Source organism: Perna viridis, chromosome 12 (assembly GCF_037379345.1).
Source record: "Perna viridis isolate PV_CMFRI_1.1 ecotype Kerala chromosome 12, ASM3737934v1, whole genome shotgun sequence".
NCBI classification, from domain to species: domain Eukaryota; kingdom Metazoa; phylum Mollusca; class Bivalvia; order Mytilida; family Mytilidae; genus Perna; species Perna viridis.
Window position 1 is genome coordinate 8,368,057 of NC_142456.1, and position 17,339 is coordinate 8,385,395.

General features: G+C 31.8%; 1 protein-coding gene across 5 annotated transcripts in view; it reads left to right on the plus strand.

The window, feature by feature from the left end:
* The window catches only part of LOC148601082 (uncharacterized), a 51,176-nt gene that overhangs the window by 17,057 nt on the left and 16,780 nt on the right, over positions 1-17,339 (plus strand). For all 5 annotated transcript variants that reach the window (XR_015917100.1, XR_015917101.1, XR_015917099.1 and 2 more), the window contains exons 6-12: positions 11,433-11,750; positions 12,580-12,897; positions 13,366-13,464; positions 14,040-14,066; positions 15,094-15,180; positions 15,899-15,994; positions 16,205-16,243. Coding sequence is in view for 2 of the 5 variants with exons in the window: in XM_088555159.1 (XP_088411285.1) it covers positions 11,433-11,750; positions 12,580-12,897; positions 13,366-13,464; positions 14,040-14,066; positions 15,094-15,180; positions 15,899-15,994; positions 16,205-16,243 (984 nt within the window). In the remaining 3 variants the exon portion in view is untranslated. The remainder of the gene's footprint in view (positions 1-11,432; positions 11,751-12,579; positions 12,898-13,365; positions 13,465-14,039; positions 14,067-15,093; positions 15,181-15,898; positions 15,995-16,204; positions 16,244-17,339) is intronic.

The window sequence follows — 17,339 nt, forward strand, 5'->3', positions numbered from 1 at the left end:
CGTATATTTCGAATGCCTCTCCTGGAGAGCTCTGCAGTGTCTGGAGTAAATAGTGACGTCAAATTATCTCTGGCCTTTGTTTTGAATATGTCTATGACGCTGCCACTTCTTGGAAGTTTCATTGGTTAAGAGATTGAGTTGAGACGAGCGCGCTTGATCTCGTCTTACACGGGTCGTCCCAACTCGCAAAGGTCCATTTCCGGAGACCATCTTTATTTACTATGGAATACCAGTATCAACATTGATAAAAAAATATTTCACAGACCGAGCAATTATCACCTCCTTCAATCATAAAGTACATGTAGTATGACACTTTCTAATTAAAAAAAGTAACGGTGATATAAAACAAAGAAATGATAAGTCACAGGTGCGCATCTAAAGAGTTAGACAAGTATTAGCTTCCTGAAAAACTATGAAGCGCTTCGCTGTGTCATTTTGTTTAGTTGGTACAATAGTGTCGTTTGGAAATTATTTTTTATTTAAAATATGCAACGGGAATATGTAGTAAATATTCCTTGGAAGTTCCATCCATTCAGTGGTCTAGAAGGACTTACGGATAAGAGATGGGTACCAATTTCCCCGTATACATAAGTGACCAAGTCCATGTTTTGCTTAAGTGAAACCCCCAAATTGAATTAGGAATAAAATCTAGAACAGAAGGTGCATTATGGGAATATGTAACAGAAATTCTGTGAAAGTTTCGTTTAATTCCATTCAGTGATTTAGGAGGAGCAACTGATAAGAGATGTGTACCTCTTTGTGTAACATAAGGAAGGAAGAAATGAAGGACGAACACCCCTATCACTCATTGAAAATTTCACAGTTGTGATTTTAAAATTATATTTTGACTCAGTAAAATTTATTTTATTCTAATGTTTCGTGCTGTCCGCTTTTCTCTGTATGTTTTGTTGGGATTTCGTACATTCGATATGTGTACTTCTTCCTTCGGTGAAAGAACTTTGAAATAGGGTTCGTTACGTAGAAATTCCTATGCCAATAATCTCATTTGTGCAAATGTGATATTCATTCTATAAATTAATCTGAAATAGATGGTTAAAATATAAAACCTGAAGTAAAATTAGTCTTTAAGTCCGCCCGTCCGTCTCTCTGTCTGCCTGACCTTTATATGACTGTTTAGTTATTTTGAGGTCAAATTGATAACAGAGGAAATAACCTAGATAACATGATATGTTTAATACTTTAATTTCTTATTGCAGTTGCGTATCTATCCAGGGGGAGGGTTCAGGGACTTAGACTATTATATTGTAGGAAAATTTAAATTCGCCGAGGACAAAAACGATTAGAAGAAAGACTGGAGCCCTTTTATATTAACTTCTGGATTGGACCCTCTTAAAAAATATCTACTCTTGTATCGAATTGAGTTGTCGCATTATATATGAACACAATTTAACACTGCTTTTTGTTTGTATCATATTTCTATTACAATTTGCTTCTTTTTCTAAAATGATACGCAAAGAAACCTCATTCTATTTTTTAAATATTTACCTTTGCAAAATGACAAAGAAAGACAGTCTGTCCTAATATTGTTCAATACTACCTCGAATAGTTCGCAGTTGGTAGTCCACGACATTTCTACATGACAGCGTATTTGACATTATCAGAAGTAAAGCAGACTGATTCATTATTAACGGAAACTGTGACACCTGTGCTGTTATTTAAATAATATCCTTTCCGATGAACTCAAAAATAAACCCAAACATCATTCTTTATGTAAACGTGTTACGTTTAATATCGTATTACGGTATTGAGTTCAGTCATTCTTTTTTTGCTTCCACTTCTATCCCTCGAATTTATGACGGACTCTAAATAATACATTTTAATCATGATTCCCCATGGTTTCTTTCTTTATAACTACTATTTATATTTTCATAAGGGCATTCGTTTTTGTGTTTTTTTGTCTCCCACAATAAGCATGAAAAAACAATAAGATTGCATTATATATGAACACAATTTAACACTGTTTTTTGTTTGTATCATATTTCTATTACAATTTGCTTCTTTTTCTAAAATGATACGCAAAGAAACCTCATTCTTTTTTTTTTAATATTTACCTTTGCAAAATGACAAAGAAGGCCAGACAGTCTGTCCTAATATTGTTCAAGACCACATCGAATAGTTCGCAGTTGGTAGTCCACGACATTTCTACATGACAGCGTATTTGGCATTATCAGAAGTAAAGTAGACTGATTCATTATTAACGGAAACTCGGTCACCTGTGCTGTTTTTTTTAAATTATATCCTTTCCGATGAACTCAAAAATAAACCCAAACATCATTCTTTATGTAAACGTGTTACGTTTAGTATCGTATTACGGTATTGAGTTCAGTCATTCTTTTTTTGCTTCCACTTTTATCCCTCGAATTTATGACGGACTCTTTATAATACATTTTAATCATGATTCCCAATGGTTTCTTTCTTTATAACTACTATTTATATTTTCATAAGGGCATTCGTTTTTGTGTTTTTTTTTGTCTCCCACAATAAGCATGGAGAAACAATAAGATTGCATTACTACTTAGCTAGTTAGAATAAAAGAATATGCTTAGAATATAAACGAAATACACTAAGATAATCTATTTTTTTTATCCTGATGGCGCATATTATTTTTTGTATGCTGATGGTAGCTATCAACGACGTGTTCATGAAATATGATTACATTTTTAAGAAGTTTGTTTAATTTTCGGATACTATTATCCTATTGACAGAATTAAATAAATTCACCATTTTTGTACTCATGACCAATAATAATAATCTTTCGATAAGTTTAATGATTATGTTGGGAATAGTATTTGATATTTTTAGTTTCATCAGAAAGTAAAAAAATCAGAAATTAGCGCGGGGATTAATGCTGTGTTATTACTCTAGTTAAATAAGAAATGCAATAATTTGTTTGTGATTTCAAAAAATAAATCCCACAATAGTTTATTTAAAATTTCCATAACACGAACGTTAATTGATACGATTCTATGTAAGTCGCATTTTTCGGGATGATAAAGTCATTGCAATTATTTCTGAATTAACAGTACTTCAATATATATATATATATTTATTTCAAGTCATTTGTAAACGTTAAACGTTAAAAAGTCAAATTAACGTTCTTTTTTCTTGTTTCTGAATTAAATAAACTTGAATAATAAAAAAAAGAATACTCTGTAAACATTTTAACTGTCTTAGTTACATGTTTCTTCGAAACAAGTGAGCGAAACGCCATTAGGAACATCTGAGTTTTTTTTTAGTAAATTTGCTTGTAAATAAATTTTAAGTACTTACAAAAATAATCAGACGTTAGAGTATTTGATGTGAAACACTAATTAACCCAATGTTTTAAAACGTGGTAAGACTTCACACGTTGTTGTAGTATCTTAGTTACATGTAGCATTGATGATTGTTTTACCTTAAATTTTGAAAATTCTGTCAGGTTTGAACTATACACGCTTATAATGTCGGTTGAGAATAAATCAACTTTAATTCAGAACAACAGTTAAAAATATTACAATCGTTTAGTTGAAGTGCATATACAAAACAAAAAAAATTCTTGGTGAACAAGTTTATAAATAAATAAGAAATAGTAATAATACCATTTGAATATGTAAGATACGTAATCTAATAAATAAAATATGACATATATTTGAAGTTAGCTCTCATTACAGAGGATATACCAGGGATAATATGTAAACATCTTAATAACTTTCGCACTACCACCTAATAGTAAAGATCACAATGAATATTTTATTTTACGTAATTCATATTCAACGGGTAATAGTTTTCCTTTTCTCGTTTGTCTACCCCGGACTTTTTATTAACAACTCGGCGGGTGTTTCTAGAAAAGCAGAGGACGCTTACCCTACCGGTGCACCTGGTCCATGCTCCCAGTTTTTAGTGGAGTCCGAGTTGCTCATTTACTTTTGTTACTTTGTATGTATGATTTTAGTTACTTTATGTTCTTTGTTGTGTATGTCTGTTTTCCACGTCTGGTCTTTGTCCCTGGATTACATTTGTTTGATTACCGCTATAACCTTGGTTCCTTTGATTACTCTTTTACCATCATTTGGTGATGAAGAACATGTTCAGACCTTCATTCAATGTTTTGTGCTCTGGTTCATTTTCGTAATAGCACATGGTCTTGTACCAACATTCAGTATATCTAAGTCAGACAAAATATTGACTTCCTTAAAGGTCTAAATCCTTGTACACCTGTCAAATGACAGTGTACTGACCGTTTATCATATGAATTTGTTTTATGCCCGTAGTTAATCACCTGATTGTATTCTTTTTTCGTCATTCAACGGATAAAATATAACAAGATCGTGATGAATATCCACACCTTAATTAGCCTGCTGTAACCATATCTTATCTTTAGAAATTAATCTATTGTAATTACTAACATTAGTAGTTAAACTTCCCACGAAAAAATCATTTGAAAAAAAATAGGCATCATATTCCAACGAGTTTACAATATATATCTAAGTAACGAATTTGCTGCATCATTCATTTAAATCTATTACTTTTTCAATGTTTTGTTACCAAAACGTAACATGTAAACAATCTAATTTCATTGGCTATGAGCTGAAAACATACTGCAATATTATTTTCCAGTGAATACAAAAAAATTGTAAAAATCTAGTAGTTTGGTCTGTTGAATGTAATTCGAATAAATGCCATTTGACAACGGCATTAACACATTTTTTGTACAAATTATTATTTTTAACAAGCTTTAGATGCACTTTATGATGGACCATTGATACCATTATATGATAATTTAGGTCAGTATTAACGTGTTTTATGATTGGATAAAAATAATTGTCCATCATCTCATAAACCAAATTTTGTAGATGGCTGTGACGTCATCAACCTTTTTCAATGATGTACTCGTTGAATTGTGATACTAAAATTAAATTATTAAGAATCACAATGACTGTTACATTTTTGTCTACCTCAATACCCATGGTACACACTTGGAAATTACCTGGTATACAGATTATTAAGTTTGCACCATGTGATTGAGGTTATTTCTTCGTAGACCGAAAAATCTAAGTCATTTTTCAAATAGATATATTAAGAAAATATTTACGTTGTGAGGTCTTGTATTCTGACTTTAGATTTTCATAATATTTTCAATATATTGACTGCTGATTTTACAAATTGTGACCTGTAGCAATGCTATGCTGCCTGTTTATATTGCACGGTACCGGAAACATTGAAAAGTAATAAAAACGGGAAGTTATGCGCACCATAAAACCCGATTTAACCCATCACTACATCAAGTACTACAGTTTAATCGTGAATTGAGGAAGTCACAAAATAGAAGCTATGCATTTCATTTTCGTTTTTATTTTCAACAATTACAGCAAACAAATCAAGGATGTCTGTCAAAATGATCACCATTTATAACGGATGTAAATTGATGTTTCAGTGCTAACAATCGTTTTTTATTGAGGTATAGCATTTAATTGTATCAAATGTTTAATATCAAAGGTTAACAATGTATTTCTTATTTAGGTATAACATTCAAGATGTTGTCCATAATGTCGTTTTTTTTTTGTTTGTTTTTATTTTGATAAAGTGTATAAAAAATGACAAATTTATTCCTGCAATGATCGTGAGGGAGCCTGTTTCGAATTGTTTTTAAATCGTGAATCATTTACCTTATTTAGTGTGCTACTACAAACGATAGTTCGCTTTATTCATTTTAGTTTAAACACATTTTATTGTCAATACAACAGCGGCAATAACATCAAGCACAAGTAGTACTCCTTCTTAACATACATTACATTACAACATATTATTATATAGAGAGCAGTGTTTTATCGAATGTTCCCAGTGAAATAAATTTTGATAATTCACACTGTGAAATAAATTCGGTAATTTCCCTCTTGGACTTTCTCCCGCCCGCCAAAACTTTGAAATCAACGTCGTTCACAAAATTTGAAATTTATGTTGAAAATAGCAACGAATACTGGATGAAATCTACATAATAAATAGAATAAACAATTGGTTATCTTGAATAACCAAAATATGATCACTCATGCCAAGAACGCAGAAGGTTTTAACTCGTGCGCGGAACAAGTTCCGCACACTCGTTTAATCTAGGCGTGCTTCAGCACTCGTGATCATATTTGGTTATTCACTCCTTCCAATTAATTATCCTATTATTATTATACATATTTAAACTTAACACTTCACATGATTATTTTCCCAAACGAAGTAGGGAACAGATTGATTTTGTTCAATGTCTTATAAAAAAAAATGAAAATGACATAAGATACATCATCTAAATAAGAAATAGATTTATAATCTGTAATTGTCTGTACAATTAAGGAAAATTGTAGAAATCTTCACACAATTTGTTGTCTGTTGGTTTTTCTGACAATCAAAATCAGTGATTCATAACTTCATATTCTTTATAAATGGTTATAGATATAATAATTCTAGATAAAAGTTCTTACGTACTTGTCCAATATAGCATTACACGATGTTTTTATTTCAATGTTAAACTGGTTTGTAAAGTTCGCAGGCAATTTCATTTTTGAATTTTAAATCAAACTAAACTTTATATAAATGTACATATAGTAGTCTTTCTAAAAATCGGACAGAAGATGATTTATGCATGTGAGTTCAGTTTAATTTCTTTTTCAAAAACAGTTCTCGATCACAAACCAGTCTTAGTTTTTTATTTGCTTGTTGCGCTTTCGGAGTGAACATTATAAAGATAGTACTTAAAATTGGCACTTCGCAAAGATTATTGTTCTTGCTTTAATTTCATTTGGTTGATTTTTTGTTGGAAATGAATGTAGATATGAATACAGAAATGATTATCATTATGTTGAAGTATAGCATATGGTGAAGACTGATGAGTTTTTCTTTATCAAGAATCACTTTACGGTGGCGGTGTCTTAATTTTATGTGAAATGGTTCTTAATGTTTTCAGTTATCGTCATTTCGATTTCTTTGAGAAATCATTTACCTAAATGGTATTATTACTATTTTTTTTTTGGTGGGGGGGTATTCTGTTTGCTTTACTTGATATTTGAACAATATTCTTGAAATACTGAGTTTTTTTGTAGTATGGTGAGATGTGGAGTTCTTTCTGTATTTTTTATCGTTGTTATTTTTGTCTTCTCTGAATCTGCTTCTTAGACGCAAAGGTTGAGGTACATTTTCGGGTCCAATCGGTTCCATTATTTAAAGCAGTAAACTTTTACTCGCTGAACTAAAGATTTAAACCTAAAGTTTAATTACCTATACTACTGCACATTGTGGTCATAATTATTGGTCAAAACTATTTTTCTTAAACTTCACAAAACAAGAGAGTAAATTATCCATTCGCCGTGAAATAAAAGTTATTTGCGCCAATGTATACCCATACAATATCTTGATATTCTAAAGTATCTTTTGTCTTTTTTATCGGAAATGATCAATTATATACTAAAAGTTAACTATTTTCCCCAAACGTAAGTGTTTTCTATGATATTTAACTTACTCAACCGGAACTAACTGAAATTATAATACCGTAATGTTCATTGTTGTACTTAATTTATTCCGTTACAAAAATGCAGAGTGGTAGCGTTCTCTTGCCATGCAACAACTCCCCTAAGTATACATAGTTCTTTCTCCATAATCTTCTTGTCGTTAGACTGCAATATTTGTTACACTCTTATACCCTTGTAAACGAGGTTTGGGTCTGTCTGTCTGAACTATATTCTAAGCAGCTTGTTACATTGCTATGAAACTTTTTGGGATGTTATATAACCACATGGAGGGGTGAATACAGTCAGGAATTTATGTGTGGACAACAATGTAGAATTTACAGCTGTTGAACTTAAGTATTTTTCAGCAAAACTTGGACTGATGAGTTGTCCACAAAAAAGTGCTAAAAAGTGTAAACAGTAATAAATCGACCTCCATGATAATTAAGTCCAGTATGAACCATGCGTCTAAATTGGCTCCCAAATGTTAAGGGTTATACAAGCTGAGTAGTCATTATTCACATTAGGGGCAGTATGTAGTTTTTAATTGATCTTTCATGACTGCTTCGGCTAAACACATATCAAAGAACATTACAGTGTGTAATTTTACATAAGACAGCAGTTTATGGTATCAAAGTGAATGACTGAAATGAGTGGTTAATTCCAACGAATTACGTTGATTTGGCGTTGTTTTTTTTTTGTTTATTTTTTTGTTTTTTGTTTTTTGTTTTTTTGTTTTTTTTGTTTTATCTCACCTGGCTTTATAACCCTCATTGATGTCATTTGGATTAATTACCTTTTAAATATCATTATCCTTCATCTTTGCAATTGTTGGTACGAATACCAGATACTAATGTTGAAAAAGAAAGTAATATTGTATAATTACTGCAATATGTGAAAACGAGTACTATCTTAAAAAAAAAAAGACAGCGACGCTGTAAAATTTTATTCTTTTTCTAAGTTTCTACATTTCTTTCAAGAAAATAAAACATGGCACGCTATTTCAAATTTTCGATTGTTTTTTCGAACGCAATTTCTAATTTCGATACAGATTTTTCGAACGCCACTACGTTAGCAGCATTTGGCCAATCGGGAAACATAATTGCGATCAGGTGATTTGCGTTTCTATAGAAGAGCGTCCTTAAGGTCAAAGGGTAAAAAGCGACACTAAACCAAATGCGTCGGAAAAATCTAATAATGTAGCAGTCGACATCATTTCAAATAATTTTGGAATTGGACAGGTTTCCGGAAAGGTGGAGGGGTATTAGGCAATGCAATGAATATTGACCAAACATTTCAACTTTGTTGTCATAACATTAAAATTGTTGATATCATATAAAATATATAAATATCATGAAAAAAAATGGTGTCATAATGGTGCCACAGTTATTCGTCATTTAACAAAACTGCTGAGAATTTCAGCCATATTTACATCCAGAAAAATATGTCCACACTCAAAAAACAACTTTATATTTTCACATATGAATAACTATGTGATAACGATTGTATTCACTAAATATGAAGTTGTTTCTTGTGTGTGGACACAATGTTCTTGCCAAACATTTCCGTAAAGTGATCAAAAAGTAACAAATTGGCAGAATATCTTAATTTTGGTAAACTTCAAACAATTCATTTGTCCTTTTAACGCAAGAACTATAAGCCTTTGTGTTTTCTCATTTGTTATGGGTTCAAGTCTCAAATTCACAATTAAATCTTTAAAATGTTTAATTTTCAGTTTAAGTCAATGAGAGCCGTTATCACTTCTCCTTTATTTACTACATAACAATACGTACAAGTTAACCTACTTCGCCGTTGATGATTTTCATACGTACAGTAATTTTTGCTTGGAATAACATCGAAAGGTTAAAACACCTACCTATCAGACCAGAAAAATTTGAAATCCGTTTTTATATTAGTTTAAATATATTTTGAACCTTGGTAACCTGAACACCTGTATTAAATATGCAAGTTTTACAGTTCAAAATGGGTTCAGTAAAGACGGATTCCACTGTAATATTGATAAATTTTATATTGCAATCGTTCTATTTTAGCAACCGAAATGTGTTGACTGTATATTTATTGGTGATAATATGATGTATGGTCACTGACAGTATATAACACTTTTGCCCGGCCTACTTTCCTACCCTTGCATGAACTACCTGTTTATTGAAGCGTCACTAACCGTGGCCACAAGTAGGGAAGAAATGTAAAAAAAAAACACGTCGTATAAAAATATGACTTGATTGAAAATGATAAGGATTGCAGTATAAAGAAAATAACTGTATATTGACTGGAAATAAAAAAAAACGTTAACGAATTCGGCACGAATCGCAAAAATAAAACGCTCAGCGAGCTTTTACACTAACTCAAAGCCTCATCTGTATATTGTTTTATTTTCTAGTCAGTACACAGTTATTGTCTTTACAACCTTTCAGTCATGACCAACATCACATTATACATTTTAATTCATTCGTAGACTTTTGCGATCTTTAAAATTCGTGAACTTGATTTTATTATTCTCTCATTCCAAATTTATACGTGTAGGCAAGATAAATATATTTTTGTTCAGTTGTTCTGTTGTTTTATGACAAAGGACTTTGTTATATCTCCATATAACCAAATCTACCATATAAATGAGTATACCCAGGACTGACTTTCCTTTTTCGTCTAACACGGATTTGACTTTTTATGAGCAACTCGGCGGGTGTTTCTAGAAAAGCAGAGGACGCTTACCCTACCGGTGCATCTGGTACATGGTCCGAGTTTTTAGTGGAGTTCAAGTTGCTCAGCTGGTTTTGTTACTTTGTATGTATGATTTTTGTTACTTAATGTTCTTTGGTATGCATGTCTGTTTTGCATAATGTTGATTTCTACTATAACCTTAGTTCCCTTGATTACTCTTCCATATCTATTGAGGAATTTTAATTTTTTTTCGGGGAAAGCGAAGAAATGTTTTCAAAAGGAGGAGTACCTGCCGGGGTTCCTCAGAAAAAAGGTTTTTGTTTGCCTTTTTTGCAATAATGAATGGGGTGCTAACCCCCTACACCCTTTTGTGTCCGCCATTGTAACTTCAAGACTAATTTGACTACAACGTTTAGTGAACTTAACTCCAATTTTTCCGACAGACGTACACCCTGTAAACCCATTAAGATCCGAATACAAGTCCTCCGGTACTTTTTACCTGTATTATATTTCTCTAATATCGTGGTAGTACATGGGAATGTACTAACCTCACCTTTCGGAAAATATTTGTACTACGACCATTATTTAGCAACATGTACATTTTGTTTGAGATAAACAAATGACGTCACGCAACACGTGCGTTACATTTTTTCACCTCTGTGTGTCATTCACATGGTGTAAGATAACCCAGGGTGTCGTATACTTATACGATTCTATTGACTCTAAATTGATACACATTATCTTTGCCTGCGTAATTTCAGTTTTGAAAAAGATTTGACGAATGATATGGTACTTTGAACCAAATGCTAATAAAAAGTGGTTGTCTAACAAGCCATTTTTATATAATTAAGTTATACAAATTCCATTTGTTATCATAAACAAATTTATAAAAAATTGGCAATCAGGATATTGTATGAATAGTGTAAATTCACCACAGTGTAAAAAAGATGTAAGTTACAAATAAAAGGATGAAACACAACTTTCAAATACAATGATTTGCACTGAAATATTGGATTTGTCACATTGACGGTCCAGAAAATGTGTTCCTTTCTCAAATGTCCAATTCCTATTTTAACCTCAGATCTCCCTCCTCACAAGCATGAACGTAAATAGGAAACTTGCTTTTTTGTTTAGGATTTTACCAATTAAACGCGGTCAGTTATATCTTTTCACACCTGCTCCAAGAGTATAGAATACAAACAAGAAATTGTAATGTCTATCTTTCAGATTTTTACAGTCATCAGTTACTACTATATTTTGCAGGGCTATTGAACATTTTTGTAACCCCTAGTCAAGCCACTGCAGTGTATGGCGTCTCATCCTACCAAATTCGTTGTTATGTCACTGGGGCACCGGGGGCTACAAATTGGTATTGGACAAAAACTCCACTAAATGGTGGACCACCAATCACGTTGAGCAGAACAACAGACAATGCACATTATAAGATAGAACAATCGGCAACTCAGCCACATCTGACTATTTTTGGAATCACCGAAGCTGATGAAGCCGACTATGTTTGTTACGCTGGTAACGGAGCTGGGTTACGGTCGAGTACGACGTCACGCTTAGAGGTAACTGGAGGTGAGAGATAAAGGGGTGTCATTTTGTTTCATTAGTCGTTGTCTAAGCTAACCACTCTGTATTCATTCGGAATATTCATGAGGAAAAGGGCTAAAACAAAACACAAAAAAACCACATCTACACAAAAAGAAGAAATTCGCTACAAGACATTTTGTAATAATGGTATGTCCTATTGATGAATGCTTATATAACGATTAAGGGTGAACTATACAGTTACATTTAGGCGTGTTGTTTCATACACAGAACTTCAATTAATAATAATGTTGGATGCAATGATTAAATGCAGTATAGAATTAATACATAGTATATTTCAGTCCCCTGTCGTATAATGTTCTCTCCTCAGCATAAGCTGGAAATTGCAAAAACATAAATCAAAAAGGGTATTTTTACCTTTTCTTTTTTTTTTCACCTCCATGCATGTTTTCCCCTCGTGGTAGTTTGTAAGTGTCTTGGTTTTTTTAAACATAGTATTTGGCTGTTAATTTTGAAAAGGAATCTCTGCTTTGTACTCTTAATAATATTTTTTTCAGTATGTTACATGTATCATAGCTACTGTTTGTTTTACAATAATCAATACTGCACTGGTTAAAAATTTGAACCTCCTTATATAGAAAATAGCAAAATGTGTACTTTTTTTTATGAAATATAACACACACACTTGAAATTTTTGTTTTTACTGTATTTCAACCAAATGAATTTTCAGAATTGACCTAAATGTATAATACTAAATATGTCGTCCAATGACTATGTTCTAACATTACCGATCTTGTATGGCGTTGTTATAATGGAGGATTCATGTTTCTTTTACATAATCTCCACTATGTCATAGGTTTACTAAGTGTCAGTGTGTCTCCTTCCGAGTACACGGCAACAGTCGGCGAATCAAGCCTAACTATCGAATGCACGATTAGTGGCGAACCGGAGGCAGTGACTTGGTATTGGAAAAAGAGTCCTTTAGATGGAACCCCATCGACAATTATCAGCCGAGGGGTGAATAATCAAATTCACCAAGTTGCCGAATCAACAACGAATCCACATTTAACCATTAAGAATATCGTGAAGGACGATGCGGCAGATTATGAGTGCTATGCTGTAAATATTGCTGGGACAAGTTCTAGTAATGCCAAAGTTAGGATATATGTCAAAGGTAATTTTAAGTTATTTAAAAAGAAGATTAATTACCGTTTAAATAAATGCATTTTGTTAGAAATTTGCTAAACCTTCGAAAGTTGACATTAAATATATCAAACTCTTTTTCATATCAATTCCAGTAGACACAATATATTACAGAGTTTTATTTAAAGACATCGTATGGACTGAAATAGTACATCACTCGAGGCACTATAAATAACTGATAAACGCAGATCTTCTGCTTAGCACGTGGCAGATAATAGGTAGATCGACTGAATATTTGACGAATAATTATTCCATGGTCATCATTTATGGAAGGTTGGTCGATCAAATAAAAGTTTAAGTTCTAAATAGGTATATTCTATTCATTTAATATTTTCGCCCTCAAATGCATGAAACATTTGTAATTGGACGTTAAACTATAACTAAACCAACCGCAATCTACATACGCTTGTCTGCAAATTTTTGATTTTTTTTTAAATAGATTATGTCCCTGCGGTTGTTCGTTTACTTGCATCTTCCGGCTGTCAATACTGTAACTCCAGGAATAACGTGACATGCGCAGATTGGTATTGTTCGGAAGGTATGTTTCAAACAATTTCAATGTTAAGCAAAATGATAATAAACTCAATGCGTTAATCTAAGGATAAAGAAATGTGCAGTATGGACAATGTTTGCCTTATTATTGTATAAATATATTGTTTATGAAAAAAGGCAACCATTTATTTTATGAACATGTATTGATATAAAATTCTTAGAATTTGAATGAGAAATGTCTATTACACAACAAAATCACCATCAATACAATTTTCATAATTGAAGTCGGTGCATTATTTTGTATTTATCATAGTGTAACTATATGTTGCCTATATTTTAAATGACATGAATTATTATCAGTAATGTAGTTTGTAGTACTAATCAGTAATAAGAAGATATACAAATGTACTGATTTTGCTGAAATTTGTTTAATTTTATGTGAAAAATTTGAATACATTTTCCTTGGTAGTTTTGCAGGATTCACAAAAATTCTTGCTTTAATCAAATTCACTACATAGAAAATTTACTATCGTTGTCATCATCGATTGTTAATTGTTGGTAATGCTGTTGCTACAATAATTATTGTTACTCTTTATTTTACTTTATTTGTTTTTGTTTCAGAATACCTTGCATCATTAAGTTTTTCTGGTAAGTAATGTCTTCATTAAATTTTAAATTTACAGATCTTCTGATATTACTGCATTCTTTATAAACTGACTAACAATTTCAATCAGCTTTTGTATTTTTTACCTAGATCTCCAGCAAGGAATCTTGCAAAATGTGACCCACTTTTCGAGAGATGACATATTTTTCTTTTTGATGGTTTGTTGAAAATGTTATCGTGAACATAAATTAAGTAGCACTCTAGCTTAGAATCATGCAAAATGTGATTCATGTGTAAAAAGTGTAAAAAGCCTACATACTTTTATTTTTGATATTTTGGTTGAATTGCAGTAATACACAGCCATTAAAAACTTTATAACAAAAATAAATACTTGTAGGCTATTTTGATTGTACAACATATTACATAATTTGCATCATTCTTGCAAAGTCTGCTACTTAATTGGTAAAACCTGCTGTTCCGGTTTTAAGAAGTAACAATACACACTTAATTTTGCAATCATTTTGAAGCTGTTACTCCTTAAGGATAAGGACATTTCAATAAATATTTTTGCAAATACAAAAAAAACATCAATCATATAAATGTTGATAATGACGATGTACTGTACTCGTACATTTTTATCAATGAGTAACCTCTCATAAACATCGTACGTATATACAAAAGTACTCAATACCAACAATATCGAAATAGGAAACCGAATCCAGCGCCAGTGAATTCTAGCAACGTATATCAAAGGAATTACTATATTTCTATCCCATGTTTAATATAAGGAATGTAGCTCCAATATTTTTGGGTTTAATTAATTAATTCTGTTTCAAATATACTCATAATCAACTAGAATGGATCAATGGGTAGATTTTTTAAAATGCACTTGATCCACACACATAAAGAATAGTTTTTGATGGTCAATGCGACTTTTACGAATCTTTTTATCTAGTCATTCTCTCAAAGAGTATCTCTATATAATGCTGCGATATGGTGTCCGTCTCATTCACATTGAAGGTAGAATAGTTTTGTTTTACTGATAAATTAAATTTATTCGTCATACTATAGGTTCTGTTACTGAAAAGATGAACATGCTTGCTGATGACTTCTGCTCTATTTGTAATTCCAACGATTCAAGCTGTCAGAACTATTTTTGTAAGTTACTTTAATTTGTTTTTTCATAATAAGTTATAATCGATTGGTGTTAATTTCCTCCTGTAAAATGAACGGGAAGTGGACTTAACATCTGCTTTTTGTTTTGACGTATACATAACGAGCTATTGGAAATCAAAATCGTGAACGTTACTGCGTGTATGAACTTATTTATGTACACAGGCAAATATTTTTCACGTGAAATTCATGTTAATCGAGCTGCACATTAAATTCATGTGAAAGTCACATGAAATTAACATGATTTTCATGAGAAATTCACTAAACACGAATTTCATGTGAACATTTCGTGTGAATTTCACGTGAAGGCTCCATTCACCCGAATTTCACGTGAACTCTGTCACTTAGTTAATTTGCTCAATTCAGGTGAAAATCATGTAAAAATCACATGAAATAATGAACTTATTTATGACCATACTTTACTTAAAGCATTATTAAGAGGCGAGTATTTTCGGCACTATAATACTCTTTGAAATTTCCGAAAAAAATATAGTTTGCAGAATCGGTGTGTTTGGTCTAGACACTGATATCATGATACTTCTTTGTTTGTAACATGATTAACATTCTTCATACGCATTTTCTGTAGACTTTCCTTCTTATGAAAATTCCTTTTGACTATTGCCTATAATTCATTTCTTTTATTTTGATAATTGTGTTATAATCTTTCATTCATCATTAATTTTTAAGTTAACTTTGTTGATAGGCTTACCAAATAGAGAGATTGTTTCTTTGACAGTCCAAGCAAGGTGTAACTTATGTCAGTCACAGGCTGCAATTGACTGTCCAACAACAATAGAATGTAAGTAGATATTTTAGGGTGATCCTACCTGTACCTTTGATATAACCAATAATCAATTGAGTATTTACATTTTATATTTTTGTATATAATTATCAGAAAAAAAGTAATATCAAGTCATTGTAATTAGAACAACATACAAAGAAAGCATAAGTCAAGTCACTGCAGGAAAAAAAAGAATACTTAATATTTAACTGTTACTGCTAATTTCAGGTTCCTCATTTTCTAGTCCACCACTGAAGTCTGAACCAGGTCAGTACATACCTGAATATTTTACATTATTTAATAAATAAAATGACAGCTATAATTAAAGGTTAATTACCAACTTAAAATAGACCATTAAATGTTATGTTTGGAAAATGTAGTACAATACAAAACCCTAACATTTCATTTGTTTTGGTTGGTTATTATAACGTCACAATTGACGCATGGTTGCTATACATCTTTTCCCTTGACATTGACATTTTTTTTTCTAATCTGTAGTGGACGATATAGTTTGATAATCTCTATATTGTTGAACTGTGATATCTGATACCAAATCGGGAGAAACTGTTCACCCTTTCCGGGCACTTAATTTCACCAACGGTTAGTTGCGTACGTGCTGTTCATTTTTCTATTTTCGTTGTAGTTATTTTGTGTTGTACTTTTTTTTCTTTGTTTTTTTTTGTGTTTCGGGTACTGTGTTTTCACAACTTCCATTGTCATTGCTACAAATGATAAAGTAATGTACTGACGTTGGTCATTTATCATTTTCCATGACGCAAAAAGTAATCTTTGAAAGACAAGGTGTCGAACACAAATGTGCTTAAGTTGTGTTCGCGTATATTTTCAACTGTTATTTGAAGGCACGCCCATGATAATACAATAATTCCGTGAAGCTGAGGAATGCTAATGCATTCGCAGTGACACTTAACATGAAACATGAAGCCAACTACGAGGGGTATGATAAATATATATTACTAATACATAAGTATTTTTATGTCAAAAAGCAAATTTGCTGGTGTTGGTTTTGATTACAGGATAATTCAAGTGTTTTAATAAAATGATCAGCTTCGATTTTGCCCCCCCCCCTCCCCCTCAGCTTTATACGCATACAAACTTTTTTTTTTACAATACCCTAATAATGTATGTTTTCTGTCAAAAATAAACTGTGTTTGTAACCATAATCTTTTATGACAAAAGTAAAAAAGACGTTTTGCATTGTGTCATTCTCTTAATCATTCAAAGGGAATTCAAAGGAACTAAGATCAGAACGTTCAAAAGGGAATACAATGGAGGGAAAACGACAACACAAAGAAAATTGAAATACAGAACAAAGAAACAAACGTACATAGAAATAAATGTAAAT